Source organism: Oryctolagus cuniculus, chromosome 9 (genome assembly GCF_051225735.1).
Source record: "Oryctolagus cuniculus isolate XC-2025 breed Fujian yellow rabbit chromosome 9, ASM5122573v1, whole genome shotgun sequence".
Lineage (NCBI taxonomy): Eukaryota > Metazoa > Chordata > Mammalia > Lagomorpha > Leporidae > Oryctolagus > Oryctolagus cuniculus.
The window spans coordinates 68,804,529-68,824,973 of record NC_142875.1 but is presented as its reverse complement, the minus strand read 5'-3'; the positions used below and the strand labels follow the sequence as shown (position 1 = coordinate 68,824,973).

The 20,445-nt window shown below is 41.7% G+C and overlaps 1 protein-coding gene across 35 annotated transcripts in view; it reads left to right on the top strand.

The window, feature by feature from the left end:
• Window positions 1-20,445, top strand: part of CAB39L (calcium binding protein 39 like) — a 120,774-nt gene that overhangs the window by 46,791 nt on the left and 53,538 nt on the right. For 34 of the 35 annotated variants that reach the window (XM_089304174.1, XM_089304167.1, XM_070048875.2 and 31 more), the window contains 2 exons: window positions 9,154-9,296; window positions 11,864-12,028. In XM_089304174.1, the coding sequence (XP_089160300.1) occupies window positions 9,195-9,296; window positions 11,864-12,028 (267 nt within the window). In that variant the 5' untranslated portion in view covers window positions 9,154-9,194. Of the gene's footprint in view, window positions 1-4,378; window positions 4,519-9,153; window positions 9,297-11,863; window positions 12,029-20,445 lie in introns of those variants that run through there. The other variant, XM_089304172.1, reaches the window with a different exon arrangement.

Genomic DNA, 20,445 nt, shown 5'->3' with positions numbered 1-20,445 from the left:
TTCGTTATATTTTCTTTCTTTCTTTCTTTCTTTCTTTCTTTCTTTCTTTCTTTCTTTCTTTCTTTTTTTTTTTTGACAGGCAGAGTGGACAGTGAGAGAGAGAGAGAGAGAGAGAGAGAGAGAAAGGTCTTCCTTTGCCGTTGGTTCACCCTCCAGTGGCCACACTGCAGCCGGCGCACTGCGCTGATCCGATGGCAGGAGCCAGGTACTTATCCTGGTCTCCCATGGGGTGCAGGGCCCAAGCACTTGGGCCATCCTCCACTGCACTCCCGGGCCATAGCAGAGAGCTGGCCTGGAAGAGGGGCAACCGGGACAGAATCCGGCGCCCCGACCGGGACTAGAACCCAGTGTGCCAGCGCCGCAAGGTGGAGGATTAGCCTAGTGAGCCGTGGTGCTGGCCCTCATTATATTTTCTAACTTGTTATTGTTCATGTATGAAATATATTAATTTACATATATTGATCCTATACTGTCTTCAACTACTTCACCTTCTATTAATTCCAGTTTTAGGTTTTATGTATATAATCATGCTGTTGATTGTGATGTTGTCAGATCCTTCCCAAAGTTTTTAATGTTAATTTGTGTTATGTTTTAATTCATCCGCCAGAATATATAATGGTGTTTTAATGATGGTCTTTGTTTCATCCCTCTTTTTTGTAAAAATACCTCTATGAACAATGATTTTGTCTGTTGTGCTGAGATTTATATATCTCTATTGATTTTGCTTTTGTTGGATGTCTTTTTATCATCAACTGAAATAATTTCTATTTGACTGACTGATATATTAATTATATTCATAAATTTGCTATGAAATAATCTGAGTTGGTATATTTTTTTAACTTTTATTTAATGAATATAAATTTCCAAAGTACGATTTATGGATTACAATGGCTTCCCCCACATACCGTCCCTCCCACCCACTACCCTCCCCTTTCCCACTCCCTCTCCCCTTCCATTCACATCAAGATGGTATATTTTGTTTTTATTGCTTTATTTCAAAGACAGAAGGAAACAGATCGATCTTCTTCCATCAACTGGTTCACTTCCCAAATGCCCAGCTGTAGCTGGCACTGGGCCAGGACGAAGCCAGGAGCCTGTAACATTTTGTCTCTGTCAAAAAACTTTAAGGAGTTTGGGTTTTTTTTTTTTTTTTTAGCAATTCTATTTTATTCACAGGCACGTTATCACACATTACTTAGTTAACTATAAATTCTGTTTTTCTCGTGTTCCTGTTTCTCATCCCTTCTTTCTTAGGTAATTTTACTTTGCCTTCAAAGTTGCACAAGTTTTGATTATAGAAGTATAGGTTAGGAACTAGCTTTGTGGCCCAGCAATTAAGCTGTCACTTGGGACACCCACATCCTATTTAGGAGTGCTGGTTCAAAAGTCCCAGCTGCCCCACATCTGACCCAACTCCCTGCTAATGTGCTTGGGAAGCAGCAGATGATGGCTGAAGTGTTCAAGTACCTACCACCCAGGTGGGAGACCCAGAAGGAGTTCCTGGCTGCTGGCTTTGGCCTGGCGCAGCCCCAGCTATTGAAGACATTTGAGAAGTGAACCAGCAGGTGGAAGATCCCTCTTTCTCTCTGTCTCCCTCTATCTGTCACTCTGCCTTTCAGATAAATACGTAAACCAATCTTTACCAAAAAAAAAAAACCTTCAAACTTTATTTTTTTAAAAAATACTTATTTTATTTATTTGAAAGACAGAGTTACAGAGAGAGGTAGAGAGAGAGAGAGAGAGAGTTCTTCCATTCGCTGGTTCACTTCCCAGATGGCTGCAACGGCTAGAGCTACGCCAATCCGAAGCCAGGAGCCAGGAGCTTCTTCTGGGTCTCCCATGTGGGTGCAGGGGCCCAAGGACTTGGGCCATCTTCTACTGTTTTCCCAGGCCACAGCAGAGAGCTGGATTGGAAAAGGAGCAGCTGGGACTGAACCAGCGCCCATATGGGATGCTGGCGCTTCAGGCCAGGGCTTTAACCCGCTGCACCACAGCACTGGCTCCAAACCTACAAACTCTAAAAAGAAAGGCCGGCGCTGTGGCTCAATAGGCTAATCCTCCACCTAGTGGCGCCAGCACACTGGGTTCTAGTCCCGGTCGGGGCGCCAGATTCTTTCCCGGTTGCCCCTCTTCCAAGCCAGCTCTCTGCTGTGGCCAGGGAGTGCAGTGGAGGATGGCCCAAGTGCTTGGGCCCTGCACCCCATGGGAGACCAGGAGAAGCACCTGGCTCCTGCCTTCGGGTCAGTGCGGTGCGCCGGCCGCAGTGTGCTAGCCATGGCGGCCATTGGAGAGTGAACCAACGGCAAAGGAAGACCTTTCTCTCTGTCTCTCACTATCCACTCTGCCTGTCAAAATAATAATAATAAAATAAAATTTAAAAAGAAAAAAATTCTAGGTTAAAATTTTTCCCTCTGGAAATTGTATAAACAGTGTTTCACTGTCTTTTGATGTCAGGTGTAGATCCCACTCCCCTTTTGGAGTCTGGTTTTTAGGTGTATTTCTCTGCTCAGTGGAAATTTGTAGGATTTCTCTTTAGCCTTAATGTTCAGAAATTTCAGAATGTGTCTTTGGGTATTCTTGTGTTCTCTGTGTATGATAACCATTAGTTTATTGAAACCAAAGATGTTCAGCTCAAGAAAATTTTCTTGCATTTTTTACTTATCTGATTTATCTGTTACTGTATCAGGTATCTGTTTTTTCCTTTCAAAATTCCTATTCAGTCAGTATTGGCTCTATCTCTATCCTGAATATTTCTAACTTTTCTCTGAAGTTGTTTTTCCCTTTGTGTTATGCTCTTCATTCCAGATTTCAGTGGCTAATTTGTTTTTTAATTTAATATCCTTCTACCAGTGAGCTATTCTGTTGCATTTTTTTATTTAGTCATACATGCTTTTCGCGTCAAGAACATTTTTCTCATTCAGTTTACTTCTTTTTCATTGGAGCCCATTCTTACTGTATGGATGTGATAGCATAGTATATCTTTGGAAGATTTAAATATAATTTTATCACCCTCTCCTCTAGGGTTTGCTCCGTTTGTTTTTCTAGTTTTCTTTCACTTTCCTGATTTTCCTCAAATGCCTGATGATTATTGATTTGTTGTATATTTAAAAGCTATGCGCCATGTCAGTTGGTATTGGCTGGCAGCTGATATGACTTCAACCACCTAAAAGAAATAGGAAAATTTATGGAAATAGGAAATTTAAAGAAAAAGAACATTAAAAAAAGCAGTCAGTATAAATTCTGATGAATCCAACTGTTTGGAAGAATGACGAATAACCAGGATTCATTTACTGTAGCGGTAATAAATTGGTAACAACATGGGAAAGCAACTTGACCCCATCTGGCAAAGATGAAAATACTTTTTGCCACCCTTTTTGGATCTGTTTTAAAGTAGTGGTTGTTTTAACATTTAGGTTGTAAACTTGTTAGCAGGTAGTAAAATCACCTTAAAGAGGAATGATCAGCACTTAAAAAAAAAAAAGATGTAGAATACAACAGATAGAATGGAAAATATCCAGAGGGCAGATGTTTCGTGAAACAATTCTGCAGTCATTTCTGCATTCTTTTGCACTGGGTCACAGTGCACAATGCATATCCTTAGTACAAGTCACTATGAAAGAGAGTTGAAACCACAACTAAGAGAAAATCTCATGCAAATGTTTAAGGAGACCTGTAAAAGAATCTGTGTTACAATAATGTTTGTAACAGTAAACAATTAGATCCTAGAGAATCGGTAAATAAATTGTATAATCATACAAAGGGTTGCTATGCAGCCGGTAAGATGAATAACTAGAGATGTGTATATCAAGACATTTCATAGAGTGTTGAAGTTCAAGGAAACAACTAACAATACAATACCATTTCTGTAAAGCTTTTAAATTATACACTGTAAAAATATACATCATCTGCAAGTGTTGGTAAAACTGAGATCACATATCAGAAGAGTGAATGATAAACATGGAGAGTATGAGAGAGGAGAATGGAGACAGGGTGATGTATCCAGAAGGCAGCTTCGTTGTTTGATAGTTTTTTAAGCCTGGTAGCAAATGTACAGGAACTTGTTGCATTATTCTCTTTTTGTTCTTTATTTTATTTAAATTATAAATCAAATATTTGAATCGCATATTTATTGACTCCCTGTGGTGTACCAGGCACTGAAGTAGGAAATACAAAATGAGTAAATCTCCAAGGGCTCACAGTGTAGCGGGGGATACGGACACACCAAGGATCTGCCCAGAAAGCCAGAGAAGGGGAGAAAGTTTTTTGAAAGATTTTTATTGTTGGGGCCAGCTCTGTGGCTCACTTGGTTAATCCTCCACCTGTGGTGCCAGCATCCCATATGGGCACCAGGTTCTAGTCCCAGTTGCCCCTATTCCAGTCCAGCTCTCTGCTGTGGCCCGGGAAGGCAGTGGAGGATGACCCAAGTGCTTGGGCCCTGCACCCGCGTGGGAGACCAGGAGGAAGCACCTGGCTTCTGACTTCGGATCGGTGCAGCGACGGCTGTTCAGCCATTTGGGGGTGAGCCAACGGAAGGAAGATCTTTCTCTCTGTCTCTCTTTCTCACTGTCTATAACTCTGACAAATTTTTTTAAAAAATTATAAAAAAAGATTTTATTATTAATTGTATGTTGAGTTGACAAATCATAATAGTATACTTTTATGGAGTACAGTGTGGTGTTTTGATATGTTTTTGATACATAATTATTAAATCAAGCTAATTAATGTGTCTGCCATATCACTTACCTATCGTTTTTATGGTGAGACATTTGAAATGTACTCTTAGCTATTTTGAAATACGATTGTGTGATAAATCTCAAGCCATTCCTCTGTCTGTCTGAAACTGTACCCTTTGATCAAGTCCCTCTACCTCCCCCAACACACACACACACACACACACACACACAACCTCTGGTAACTGTTGCTCACTCCTTCTGTGAGTATGAGTACAGCTGTTTTTAGATTCTACATGTAAGTGAGATCATGTGGTATTTGCCTTTCTGTGCCTGGCTTATATGACTTAGCATGATTTTCTCCAGATTTATCCACATTGTCAAATGACAAGATTTTCCCCCTTTTGAAGGCTGAATAATACTCCATAGTGTGTCATAAATACCACATTGTCTTTATCTTCTTCCATTCACTGACATTTAGATTGCTTCCATGTCTTAGCTGTTGTGAATGTGCTGCCATGAGCATGGGCATGCAGATACCTCCTTTTTTTTTTTTTTTTTTTGACAGGCAGAGTTAATGAGAGAGAGAGAGAGAAAGGTCTTCCTTCCATTGGTTCACCCCCCAAATGGCCACCACAGCCGGCGCGCTGTACCTATCCGAAGCCAGGAGCCAGGTGCTTCCTCCTGGTCTCCCATGCAGGTGCAGGGCCCAAGCACCTGGGCCATCCTCCACTGCCCTCCCAGGCCACAGCAGAGAGCTGGACTGGAAGAGGAGCAACCGGGACTAGAACCAAGGGTGCCAGCGCCACAGGCATAGGATTTGCCTAGTGAGCCGTGGCGCTGGCCGCAGATACCTCTTCTACTTACTTATTTCAGTTCCTTTGGAAATATGCCCAGAAGTGGGATAATTGCATTATATATGGTAGTTCCATTTTAAATTTGAGACACCTCCATAATGACTATACTAACTTCCTTTCCCATCAACACTGTACAATAGTTCCCTCATCAACGCTTTGATTGTTTCTATTTGATTAACTTATATCACAATTCCTTTGGTTCCATTGCTGAAATACGCCTGCCATGTTTTGTTCATGCTCCCACAGTTTTTGGTGGGATGGACTGGGATGGAGGGCAGACCTGTCTATCACAAGAAGTGTGGACCAAATAGCCGCCAGAAGTTTCCTTCTTTTTCTTTCTTTCCTTTACTTCTTTGTTTCTCCTTCTATCATGATCTTCATCCTTTTCAGGGAGATTTTTGTGGCGGTTTCTTTTTTAGCTTCTTTAGTTGAATTCTTATTTTTATTTCCCTGTGAATGAATTATAATGTAGGTTCTCACCCTCCCATATGCCTTGCCAACAATATAGAGGTTCCATTTCAAGAGCTATTTTTGATTTTTTAGAATTAATTTTGTTGAGTTCTTTGAGAGCTCAATTCTACCTCATCTTTTTGTTAAATTTTCATTAGGCATACACAGTCTGCTCACACATAAATGATATGTTGGCCATGACTTCTTAAAACTCCATAGGTTTTCTCCATGGTCTCATGGCATTCAGTTTTGTGGCAGCCTAAAGACAACCTAATTTTTGTGCCTTTTGTTTTTTTAAGGTCATTTTTTGAAATGTGCTTTGACAAGAAATAAATATTTCTTTCTTTTAAAAGCCACAAAATATACTGAATTTTGAGTCTCATCATTAATTCTATTGAAAAATCTTTTTTTTAAAGATTTATTTATTTATTTGAAAGAGTTACACACATACACACACACACACACACAGAGAGGTCTTCCATCCAATTGTTCACTCCCCAATTGGCCGCAATTGTGCTGATCCGAAGCCAGGAGCCAGGAGCTTCCTCCGTGTCTCACACACGGGTGCAGTGGCCCAAGGACTTGGGCCATTTTCTATTGCTCTCCCAGGCCACAGCAGAGAGCTGGATTGGAAGAGGAGCAGCCAGGACTAGAACTGGCACCCATATGGGATGCTGGCGCTTCAGGCCAGGGCGTTAATCCACTGTGCCACAGCGCCAGCCCCTGAAAAATCTTTTAAAGGACTAGTTGTGGATCTTTTTTTCTGCTTAAACTGTTTTATCTTTGATTAATTGCTTCTGCTCTGTTTTTAGTTTCTTTTCTTGATGTTCACATCTTTCATTCCATTCTTATTGCTGTAGTAATAGTTATTTGTTATGGGATAACTCCCCATCTTCTCCACATTGCTATAAAGTGCCTATGAGGATCTAAAGTTGCATATCTGTACAAACTCTGTATCTTTTCTCCATTAATATTTGTTGTTTCAACCTTTCCTGGGCAAAGGCCTTGTTGTGTCTGCAGTTCCTGCTGCATTGTGAGCCCTTTGAGGCTTACTCATTTTGCATTTCCTGGTAGATTAGAGGTGCTCAGTATTTTTTGAATGGATGAATGAAGGCTAGCTAAGTGTGTCCCTTGCACTTGCCCTCAGTCGGTTTTCTGTATGTCGTTTCAGCTCTCTGCTGACTTGGATAACCATTCTGTGCTGCGTTTGGGGCATATGAGTATTTAGTATCTCTATAGTGGATGAAATATTTTTGTTAATCAATATAAAATAATAAACATGCCTTTACTAGCTGGGGCTTTCAAATTGCAGGATTGTTTTCTAATGTTTATATTAGGACAAGGGCAGCCATTTCTGGCTTTCTCTGCTCTATGTAGTTAGGTGTTCCCAACTAGAACTAATATTCCTTTTCCCCACTCTCCTCGCCCTGCACAGTGGGAGTGAGGATACAAGAAGCTTTTTTATCAGTGAATGTGGCCAACAGAATATTTGAAGAGTAAACAAAGAAGGGATTCTAAATAATAGTGTAATTTTGTAATTACCATAGAGTAGTAACTGCTATGTTCTTAAATATTGTTTTGGAGCCAGAGCTGTGGCGCAGTAGGTTAAACCCCTGGCCTGCAATGCCGGCTGCTCATATGATTCCCAGCTGCTCCACTTCCGATCGGGCTCCCTGCTAATGTGCCTGGGAAAGCAGCTGAGAATGTCCCAAGTGCTTGTGCCCCTGCACCCATTAGTGAGACCTGGGAGAAGCTTCTGGCTCCTGGCTTCAGATCGGCCAAGCTCCAGCTAAGCTCCGGCCTTTGCAGCCATTTGGGTAGTGAACCAGCAGATGGAAGACCTCTGTTTCTACCTTTCTCTGTAACTCTGCCTTTCAAATAAATCTTCAAAAAATAAATAAATGTTGTTTTATGCCAGTATGTAAATCCTAATCCCACTTTTGTTTTACATATTTTAATCATTTATTATTATTACTCTGTAGTCAAATTATCTAACTTTAAGTATCCTTTTCTTATTTTTTCATAATTCTTACATTTTTTATTTTTTTATTTATTTTTATTTTTATTTTTTACAGGCAGAGTGGACAGTGAGAGAGAGAGAGACAGAGAGAAAGGTCTTCCTTTGCTGTTGGTTCACCCTCCAATGGCCGCCGTGGCCAGTGTGCTGCGGCTGGCGCACCGCGCTGATCCGAAGACAGGAGCCAGGTGCTTCTCCTGGTCTCCCATGGGGTGCAGGGCCCAAGCACTTGGGCCATCCTCCACTGCACTCCTGGGCCATAGCAGAGAGCTGGCCTGGAAGAGGGGCAACTGGGATAGAATCTGGTGCCCCAACGGGGATTAGAACCTGGGATGCCGGCGCCGCAGGTGGAGGATAAGCCTATTGAGCCACGGCGCCGGCCCATAATTCTTACATTTATAATGAAGAAAAACTTAGATTTTGAGTAAAACTTTTAAAATACTTTTCTTAAAATTTTTTTTTTACGTTTTAAACTTTTATTTAGTGAGAAAGATGCATAGGAGAGTGAGAGCTTTATTTAAGAGAGAGAGGTGAATAGAGGTTCATACCGAGCACCAGGAACCAGCCACGTGGATGAGCATCTAGACCAGGAAGCCTGGAGCACATGGCCCGAAGGCCATGCACCCTGGAGGTGCGGGGCCAGCATTGTAGTTTAGCGGGTAAAGCTGCCACCTGCAAAGCCGGCATCCCAAATGGGCACTGATTCATGTCTTGGCTGCTCCTCTTCTGATCCAGCTCCCTACTGGTGGCCTGAGGAAAGCAGCAAAAGATAGCCCAAGTTTTTGGGCCCCTTCCACCCACCATGGGAGACCTGTAGGAAGCTCTTGGTTCCTGGCTCCAGCCTGACCCAGACCTGGCCATTATGGCCTTCTCAGGGGTAAACCAGTACACAGAAAAATCTCTCTCTCTCTCTCTGTCCCTCTCCCTCTCTGTCCCTCTCCCCCTCTCTCTAACTCTGACTTTCAAATAAGTAAATAAATCTTTAAAAAATATTTTTTCTGTGTATTAAATTTGCCATAAAACTTGAAGCTCATTTTAGTTTGATCATTCTGTTTTAAATTATTGGATTGATGTTACTGAAAATTTATGAGACATAGTGCTATGATAATTTAAGTACATTAACAGTTAAAGTTATGATTTTTATTGGCTTGTTTTTTAGCATTCCATATTGGAAGAAGAGATTTTTATACCTGAAAAAAGATGCCTTTGTTTAGTAAATCACATAAGAATCCAGCAGAAATTGTGAAAATTCTGAAAGACAACATGGCCATTTTGGAAAAGCAAGACAAAAAGACAGACAAGGTATGAGCTAAAATAATATCATTATTGTTATATTACGAGGCCCAAGAACAATATAAAAGCTTAATGAAGAATCCCAAATATAATACATGATGTATATATATATGGTTACCCAACATACATGTAATTCATTTTTTAAGTTTTATGCGGCTGACTGTTGTTTAGTCTGTTGTCTGGAACTCTTGGTTCACTCTTCTTGCGAACCCTGAATCCCTGAAGACTGTAGATCTTAAAGATCTAAGAAGTTATATTAGTATAACATGTTATACGAATAAGAAAGGTAAAATGTTTTGTTTAAGGATTGACTGATAGGTACAGTGTTTGACTGGCAGGTACCAAAATCCTATATCAGAGTGCCTGGGTTCAATCCTGACTCCAGCTTCTGGTTCCAGCTTTTTCTAATATAGACCCTGGGAAGCAGCAGTGATGGCTCAAGTAGTTGGGTTCCTGCCACCAGACGGGAAATCTGATCAGGCTGCTGGCTAAATCCTCTACCCTCCAGGCCCTAATGTCCAGGAATCCACTCTCTGCCTATATGTATAGATTTCTCTACTGTTCTTTTAAAATATTTGTTTATTTATGTATTTATTAGTGTGAGAGGCAGGGAGACAGAAACAGAAGGCAAACTCCCAGCTACTGGTATACTCCCGAAATGCCTGCAAGAACCCGGTCTGGGCTAGTGCCCCAGCCAGGAGCCAGAAGGCAATCCATGTCTCCCACAAGGGTAACAGGTACCAGCTTACTTGAGCCATCACCTGCTGCCTCTCCGAGTCTGCATTAGCAGGACCCAGGTATTGATCGAAGGTGTTCTGATGAGGGATGTGGATGTGGATGTTTTAACTGCTAGGCTAAATGCCCACCCTGTATTTTTTAAAATATAATGAATTCGTGTTATAGATAGTAAAAAGATAATAATTATGAATGAGGAATGAATGAATTGACAAAGAAAGCTTGAGTTCTAATAGCTTACAATTTTATACCTTGTTCACTAAAAGATCAAGAGAATAGGGATTTGTTGAAAAGCCTCAGCACAGGGAAGAGATGTACAATTTGGGACATGCTCAAGCTGACTTGCCCCAAATGGTAGAGTTAGAAACATACCAGGGGACTCCAATTTAATCCCATCAAGGTGGCATGTACCAATGCCATCTCACCAGTCCAGGTGATCAATTTCTGTTCACAATTGATCATAATGAAAGGACTAAGAGTCAAAGGAAGCACATAAACGAGTCTAGTACCTGCTAATACTAACTGATAGAATAAATAAAGGGGAGAGTGATCCAACATGGGAAGCGAGATACTCAGCAGACTCATAGAATGGTGGATGTCCTAAACAGCACCCTGGCCTCAGAATCAGCCCTAGAGGCATTCCAATCTGGCTGAAAAGCCCATGAGAGTATTTCAGGCATGGAAAGCCAAGACACTCTGGCAAAAAAAAAAAAAAAAAAAAAAAAAACACCACCACCCTAAATGAAAGATCTCTGTGAGTGAGATCCCAGTGGAAAGAACAGGTCTTCAAAGAAGAAGGTACCTTTCTCTGAAGGGAGGAGAGAACCTCCACTTTGAATATGACCTTGTCTAAACAAGATAAGAGTTGGTGAACTCAAAAGGCTTCCATAGCCTTGGAAACTCATGACTGGTGCATAGGGAGATTACTGATGCCATAAACAGGAGTGTCAATTTGTAAAGTCAACAACAGGAGTCACTGTGCACTTACTCCTCATGTAGGATCTCTGTCCTTAATGTGCTGTACATTGAGACTTAATGCTATAATGAGTACTCAAACAGTATATTTCGCTTTGTGTTTCTATGGGGGTGCAAACTGTTGAAATCTTTACTTAATGTATACTAAACTGATCTTCTGTAAAAAAAAAAAAAAAAAAGAAGAAATTATCAATTCCCAACTTGACTCTCACTGGGATTAAACATGACAATAGGTCTGATCTGATTTCATCATCATTTAAAAAATCATCTATTATTTTTCACTTTATGTTTGTGTGGGAGCAAACTGTTGAAATCTTTACTTAATGTATGCTAAACTGATCTTCTGTATATAAAGAGAATCGAAAATGAATCCTCATGTGAATGGAAGGGGAGAGGGAGTGGGAAAGGGGAGGGATGCGGGTGGGAGAGACGATATGGGGGGAAGCCATTGTAATCCATAAGCTGTACTTTGGAAATTTATATTCATTAAATAAAAGTTAAAAAAAAAAAGAAAAGCCTCAGCACAATGTATTAAATTAAGAATAGTAGCTTCTAATCACTCTTCAAAATGAAATCATTCTAATTTCCAAGAGTAAAATTTATATTTAATTACCAACAAAATTAGATTATGATTGTGGTTTAAAGGAAGATTATTTCAGTTGTGTTCACTAAGTAAAAATGCTAGATACCTATAAATTTTTGGAAAATTTCCAAAGTAAAAATATGCAGACTAAATGGTTGTTTGCTTTTTTGTAACTATATAATGATCTTTGGTTATAAATAAATAGTGTCCAAGAAGTGATTTTTATTTTGTTTGTCTCTTTTTGACCTGAATTTGTCCTTCTTGTTATCTGTTGACATACAAGGCTTCAGAAGAAGTGTCGAAGTCACTGCAAGCCATGAAAGAAATTCTGTGTGGTACAAATGACAAGGAACCCCCAACAGAAGCAGTGGCTCAGCTCGCACAGGAGCTGTACAACAGTGGGCTGCTGGTGACCCTGATAGCTGACCTGCAGCTGATCGACTTTGAGGTAAACTGTAGTAGGATGACAGGTGTGCTTTTCAGATCTGGTATATATGACTGTCAGTATTTGACTTTAACTTTTTGTGTGTTTTTTTAGTTACAAATTTATTTTTGTTTTATTTTATTTGAAAGGCAGAGAAAGGACAGACACAGAGAGCTCTTCCATCCACTAGTTAACTCCTCAAATGCTCGCAACATTTGGGCTGGGCCAGGCTGAAGTCAGGACCCTAGAGAGTGGCAGGGACCCAAGTAATTGAGCCATCACTCGCTCGCTCCCAGGATGCACACCAGCAGGGCAACTGGACCAGAAGCAGAGGGATCCGAATCCGAACCCAGCACTCTGATATGGATGCCAGTTCATGTCCCGACTGCTTCACTTTCCGTCCAGCTCCCTGCTAATGGCCCCAGAAAAGCACTGGAAGATGATCCAAGTGCTTGGGCTACTAATATCCACATGGGAAACCTGGATAAAGGACATGGTTCCTGGCTGTTGCAGCCATTTGGGGAATGAACCAGCAGATGGAAGATTTCTCTCTCCCTCCCTCTCTCTCTCTCCTCCCTGTCTCTTTGTAACTCTGATTTTCAAATAAGAAAATAATTTTTTTAAAAAAAGTTTTTCTGAAATTAAATTCACTTTAGTTTCTTTTTAGGAAACCAAAAATGTATACCAAAGTTTTATGCAGCTCAGTAACAAGGTTAATGGCTAATGATGATAATAATAGATAACATTTGTTGAGTGCTTACTGCATGCTAGATATCACCATTTAACTCATTTGACTCTTCAAACTACCTTTGTAGTTAATATTGCATTTTTCTTTGCCCCTTTTATAGATGAATTGCCTAGGGTTCAAATATATTAAGTAATTTGTTCTGTTATTAGCATAAGCTAGGATTGAAACTCAGTCTATCAAGACAGTTCTTCTAATTAAAACAGTTTTCTAGTGATTTAGGAATTTTGTTAAATGCCAGTAATGTAGGATGTTAATCTCATTTTGAAAGAAATGGTAGTTCACCTAAATAATAAACTAACTAAATAAAAACAGAAATAAAGTGTGAGTATGTGCAGGCATTTTATTATTCGTTGCACAAGGATACCTCAACAGTTTGTGAAAAATAGAAAAAGATTTCTTTTGGGCCTGCATCCCATATGGGCACTGGTTCAAGTCCAAGCAGCTCCATTTTCAGTCCATAAATAGAAGCTGGATTGCTTTTGTTCTAACCCTTGAGTTTATTTTTATTAAAGTTTTGATTTAGTTAGTCAGTGACTACATATGCATTAGCACCTGGGAAAGCAGCAAAAGATGGCCCAAGTGTTTGGGCTTCTGCCACCCATGTGGAAAACCTGGAAGAACCTCCTGGTTCCTGGCTGCTGCCTAGCCCAGCTGTGGTCATTGTGGCCGTTTGGGGAATGACTTGGCAGATGGAAGATTCTCTCTCTCTCTCTCTCTCTCTCTCTCTCTCTCTCTCTCCCTTTTGAATGAATAAAGAAATTGTTTTTTAAAAGATATTTCTTTCAATACTTTTAAGTAATAATTTTGAAAATTGGGGGGGGGGGGGCTGGCACTGTGGTGCAGTAGGTTAGTCCTTCGCCTGCAGTGCTGGCATCCCATATGGGCACCGGTTCTGGTCCCAGCTGCTCCTCTTCCAATCCAGCTCTCTGCTATGGCCTGGAAAAGCAGTAGAAGATGGCCCAAGTCCTTATGCCCCTGCACCAACTTGGGAGACCAGGAATAAGCTTCTGGCTCCTGGCTTCGGATCGGCGCAGCTCCCGCCATTGTGGCCATTTAGGGAGTGAACCAATGGACAGGAAGACTTTTCTCTCTGTCTCTTTCTGTCTGTCTGTAACTCTACCTGTCAAATAAATAAATAAAATCTTTAAGAAAAAAATTTTTAAATCCAGGTTTATTTTTATAATATACATTTTCTGTGAACTTTTGTTTTGAACATCCTGCATATCTAACTTAAAATACTACTGATTTTTCAGTGAAAAATGTAAATGGAAGATCAGTTTGGACATTGGCTGTTGAAATGATAAAGTCCTAATTTTGCTTTATTTGCAACCTAGTTTCTGCCCTGATGCTTCTGGTAGTATCGAGTAAGTGCTTAGGTCCCTAATAAGACTGAGAGCTGAGAACAGAGATTCCTGAAGGGAACTGCCTTTAGCTGTGTTCACTGAGCAGGTGGAGGAAGACTAATGACTGTGATTAGGATGAGATTCAGATTCCGTCAGGGCTCCAGGGAGTCTGTGGAAATACTAGCCCACAGTCCTCTGGGCAGCTTAAATGGGGGAGATTTTTGTCTGATTGGATGGAGGAGGAAGAATGCAGAGCCAGACTGCTCAGGAGACACAAGATGCGGGGAGGAGCCCGAAGCACCCAGGCGCTAGCTCATCCTTCCTTACCCGGACACCTGTCTGTCTCTGTTTTTCTCCCTCTCTGCCTTTGACATTCACTAGCCTGGAACCTCTTTTCTTTCTCCTCTCGCATGGCTTGCTCACTCTTCCTCCTCTTACATCTCACTTCTTTTTTTAAACTGCCTATATGTGAAATTAAATTGTACTTTTTTTGTGTTCATGTGTAAAATTAGATATTGGGAACCTCTGTAGCAGCTGTGTCATGGAGAAAAACCCTGAACTAGAATTGCTTTCAAGGGCCCAGCACTGTAGCCCACCAGGTTAAGCCCTGGCTTGCAGTAACTGGCATCCCATATGGGCACTGGTTTGAGCCCCAGATGCATCACTTTTTTTTTTTTTTAAGATTTTTATTTATTTATTTGACAGGTAGAGTTACAGACAGTGAGAGAGAGAAAGAGAGAGAAAGGTCTTCCTTCCATTGGTTCACCCCCAAATGACCACAATGGCTGGAACTACGCAGATCCGAAGCCAGGAGCCGGGTGCTTCCTCCCAGTCTCCCATGCGGGTGCAGGGGCCCAAGCACCCGGGCCATTCTCTGCTGCCTTCCCAGGCCACAGCAGAGAGCTGGACTGGAAGAGGAGCATCCGGGACTAGGACCTGGCACCCATATGGGATGCTGGCGCCGCAGGCAGAGGATTAACCTAGTGTGCCATGGCTCCGGCCCCAGATGCTTCACTTCCAATGCAGCTCCCTGCTAGGAAAGCAGTGGAGGAGAACCCAAGTCCTTGGGCCTCTGTACCCATGCGGGAGACCCAGAAGAAGCTCCTGATTCCTGGCTCCTGGTTCCTGGCTTCTGGCTCCTGGCTTTGGCTTGTCCCAGCCCTAACTGTTGCAGCCATTTCGGGGAGTGAACCAGTGGAGGGAAGACCTTTCTCTCTCTCTCTGTCTCTACCTCTCTCTGTAACTCTGCCTTTCAAATAAATAAAATAAATCTTTAAAAGGAAAAAAGAATTGCTTTCAAGTTTGTCCCAGCTCTGCCATCAGATAGTCAGTTTCTTAACCTCTTTTTATAAAATAGGAAGAATATGAGTTTATGGCATTGTCTTAAGTATTAAACTAAATACAAGTGTGTATGTGTATATGTTTTGTAAGAACACTAAATCCAAATGCAAGCTATATATGAATTTCAGATAGTAGTATTTTCATTTCCTCTCTCAAACTAAAGAACTGAAGGGAAATGGAAGCTGGATTGCTTTTGTTCTAACCCTTGAATATATTTTTATTAAAGTTTTAGATTTAGTTGGCAGTGACCTCATATAGGCAAAAGATTCCCTACCTCTACAATTACTCTTATATTTCTAAGAATTTACTGCTGTTTTACATGTTTCCCTGAGAACAAGAAGCCTTGGACTATAGTCGTAATTAATTCCTATGTTCACTTCTGTTAATTTTTGAGATTAGGCCAATTTGCAGTTGGGTTCTGGAAGGATGGTCAGGATGATTATGTTTGGAGATGGCACATTGTCAGGTGTAGTGACCTGGAGAAACCTTAGTAGCTGCAGAATAGCACAAGTTCAAAGAGCTGTCTGGTGGCCGGCGTTGTGGCGTAGCAGGTAAAGCCGAAGCCTGCAGTGCCAGCATCCCATATGGGTGCTGGTTTGAGTCTCAGCTTTTCCACTTCTGATTCAACTCTGCCATGCCTGGGAAAGCAGTAGAAGGTGGTCCAAGTCCTTGGGCCCCTGCACCCACGTGGGAGACCTGGAAGAAGCTCCTGGCTTTGGATGGCCCAGCTCTGGCCATTGCAGCTGTTTGGGGAGTGAACCAGTGATGGAAGACCTATCTCTCTCTGCCTCTGCCTCTCTGTAACTCTGTCTTTCAAATAAATAAATAAAGGTATAGAGGTAGAGTTACAGATAGTGAGAGGGAGAGACAGAGAGAAAGCTCTTTCGTCTGCTGGTTCACTCCCCAAATGGCTACAATGCTGAAGCTGCACCAATCCAAAGCCAGGAGCCAGGAGCTGGATGGGAAAAAGAGCAGCCCGGACTAGAACCCATATGGAATTCTTGCGCTACAGGCAGAGGATTAACCTACTGCGCCACAGCACTGGCCCCTCAAATAAATAAATAAATAAATCTTTAAAAAAATAAATAAATAAAATAAAAACAACTCTCTGAAAATGGGAGATAGGAAGAAGTAACCCCAGAAAACGTTGCTTGTCTGTTTTTTAACATTGGCTCAGATACCAAAAGTGGCATAGTAAGAAATTTATTACAATTTCTCTTCTTTTACATGGATTACTGAAAATAAAATAGTAATTTAGGAAAGTTTATTTAAAAGTTATTTCCAGATTAAGACATTTGATTGCTTAAAAATTAACTTGTATATTGTCAACTAAGTAAGCTTTTACTCTCTGGAATCCTTAAAGCAAAGAACTACCCTTCCAAATATTTATATTTCCATATAACTGAAAATTAAGTCTTCAAATGCAGAGTTAACTTAACAAAATGTACTATATACTTCCTCCCCTCCAGAATACTGTACTAGACAAAATAAATGTTCACTGATGACTCAAACCTATCATTATGAAGATCTATCATTGTGATAATAAAATAACAGTCAGTTCGTATCTTTGTTTATTCAATTGAGGGAACACAGGCCTACGATATAATTAGAGATGAATGTGATACTCAGCTGATACAGCCCTCTCCCTAGCTGATGGCAGATAAATATTTCCTGGTTGAATGAAATGAGTGACAGTTAAATTTAGGTCTATTCATTTTTAAGCATTCCACCAACTCCATGTGGCATTTTCAGAAAGGAAGCAGTGTTATTAGCATCTTTAGCCTTCGTGCAGAAGCGGCTCTGTATCACTGAACTAGAGGCATGGATGATCAGCAGTTTCTCAGGCCCAAATAGTGACAGCTTGACATATTCTTCCTAATTTAGCAACTTTTTCTAGCTACTCAAAACCCTCACTCCCACATCTCTTGGCTCATAGGTAACACTGGGACAGCCCGTTTCCTATTAAGAAGAGTACCTTGAGTACCAGGATTGTGTCAGCTACACCTAGCAGCACGCTGGTTGGTTGGTCAGTTGGCTGGATGATTGATTGAATGAATCTAGTAATGAGAATGAGAGGTCAAAGCAAAGGTGAAAGAATTGAGTCAAAAGGAGTCCTGAGACATACCAGTAAACCATTTTTCTTGAGGAATTAGTAGGTTGTTTAGAAGACATCCATAGTACTTGGAGTAGTGGTCCTGGCATTTCTACAAGTGAATCGTCTCATGGTGCTTCACTGATGAGCACAACGGTCATGTGACTGGTATGTTTTATAACAAGAAGGAAAAGTTGTTCTTTTAGAGGTGGACTGTAGCTTCACCAGATAGCCTAGGAGGATGGAACATTGCTTACAGAGAAAAACTGAACTTTTGTGTAGAAGACACCTCGGGGGGGTTTTCTGTTGTTGTGAAAGGTTGGAGTTTCTAAGCAATATCTGGAAGAAAAAGACAGCCAGAAAAAGAGATTAAATTCCTTTTGCGGAGTCAAGCAACAAACATTTGGCAAATGCCTTCGATGGCTAACGTTGACAGTAATAGGAAATAGAGGAGAGATAGGAGAAAGGTTTGGAGCAAGCAGAAGAGAAGACTCCAGAATCACGAGAAAAGGAAGGAGCTTGAGAAGAAAGATGGTCAGGAAACAGAGCAGCCTCTGATGATAGAAGTCAGTGTGAAGTTGCTTCTGCCTCGTGTGCTGTAATTACCGGTTGTTACCATTGAACCAATGATAAAAGAGCTACCGATGTGCTGATGGTGTATGTTGAGTGAAGGCGAAGGGAGGGATGGTTTTCTACACTTGGGATAAACAGGGGTTGAGAAAATGAGCAGCTGTAGAAGGCAGGAAGTGAATAGGGGTTGAAGGAGTGAGGAGCAGGGATTTGAACCCTGAACCAACAGCAGTGATGGGCACTGAAGGCAATGATTTCGACAGGGCAGCTGGGACTAACTCTGGGATCTGTGTGCCAAGCCCATTTCTCCTTCAGGAATCCAGACAACTGTGGCCCATTGAGGTAGGGACAGTAAGGGAAGATCCTACTATCATAGGAATAATGGCTAGTTAGGAGTCAGACCTCTGAGTTAAAAAACAAAAACAAAAACAAAAACAAACTCAATACTTAGCCATACATTTTTATCTAATCCTTTAAGCCTTAAAATTGCTAACAGAAAAAAACCATGTCAGCATTATTATTATGCGGTTTAAAAAAAAAAAAGGCTTGTGGCTGAGATTGTAAGACTTCTGATTTTGTGGGCTCAGGATCAAACTCAGAGCTGTGTTTTTTGAGGTTTGGCCCCTCTTCAGGACACAACTTTAGAATCTTTGATGTTTTGAAACACAACGTGATAAGAAATCAAAGGATGAAAACTGTGTTACATCTAAGAGTGGAAGCATTCATCTTAAAGGCAGGTGTGCCTTGCAGAACTGGGATGGATACAGTCAACTGCCTGGGCTAAGAAAAAAGCAGCTCAAAGACAAAACTTTCTGCTGTGGTTCCTTAATCTCTGAGGGTTAGTTTCTTGCTATTAAAAAAAATCAGCAAAACAGACACTCCAGGATCAGCTTGAGTCTCAATTAGCCATTTTATAGTTCTAAGTTTTAAAAATTTTTATCTTCTGAAAATCTTTTTCTGTTGCCTAGAGCTGATTTGAGTAGTCCTTTACTTTTGGCCTTATTACTATAAAAATGAGGAAAATCATAAAGCCTTAGGATATAATCTTTGTACTTCCCACATTTAGCAATTTGAGAGCTTGTTTGGAGGTTCTAGCAGGGGAGCGCAGCTACTCGTATACCCTTGACCGAAGACCGGTCCTCCTCTAGCGGGGATGGTCGTCCTCTTCGACCGAGCGCGCAGCTTCGGGAGGGACGCACATGGAGCAGTGAGGGAGGAAGGGGACACCCGCCTAGCCAGCCAGATCAGCCGAATCAACCCTGGCGATCAATGGGGTGACAGATGTCGCAGCCAGATCGCCCTCACATCCACATTTAGCAATTTGAAATGTTAATTTGTGTGTACGACATTGATTCAGTTTGGTCATTTATCTATTTCATGCCTGTCAGCAGATGGATTAAAGAATTTACAGTCTCAGATGGGGAAATACTATATCACAGTAAATGGGGTTACTGTTACCCTATTGCCCTCTTAAAATTAATGATGATAAGCTTTAGAAGCCTTCCTGGGCCGGTGCCGCGGCTCACTAGGCTAATCCTCCGCCTTGCGGCGCCGGCACACCGGGTTCTAGTCCCGGTCGGGGCACCGGATTCTGTCCCGGTTGCCCCTCTTCCAGGCCAGCTCTCTGGTGTGGCCAGGGAGTGCAGTGGAGGATGCCCAAGTGCTTGGGCCCTGCACCCCATGGGAGACCAGGATAAGTGCCTGGCTCCTGCCAACGGATCAGTGCGGCTGTGGTGGCCATTGGAGGGTGAACCAACGGCAAAGGAAGACCTTTCTTTTTTTTTTTTAATTTTTTTTTTTTTTTTTGACAGGCAGAGTGGACAGTGAGAGAGAGAGACAGAGAGAAAGGTCTTCCTTTGCCGTTGGTTCACCCTCCGCTGGCCGCGGTGGCCAGCGCACCGCGCTGATCCGAAGGCAGGAGCCAGGTGCTTCTCCTGGTCTCCCATGGGGTGCAGGGCCCAAGCACTTGGGCCATCCTCCACTGCACTCCCTGGCCACACCAGAGAGCTGGCCTGGAAGAGGAGCAACCGGGACAGAATCCGGCGCCCCGACCGGGACTAGAACCCGGTGTGCCGGCGCCGCAAGGCGGAGGATTAGCCTAGTGAGCCCCGGCGCAGGCCAGGAAGACCTTTCTGTCTCTCTCTCTCACTGTCCACTCTGCCTGTCAAAAAAAAAAAAAAAAAAAAAAGCCTTCCTTCCAATAGAGGTACCTAATTTATGGATACTTAAAAATACGATTTGGCCTCAGGCTCTTTTGTTTGTTTTCAGATTAATTTTTTTTTTTTCATTTTAAAAATAGTGACAGATTGGAAGGGAGAAACAGAGAGAGCTTCCAAATGCTGGTTTA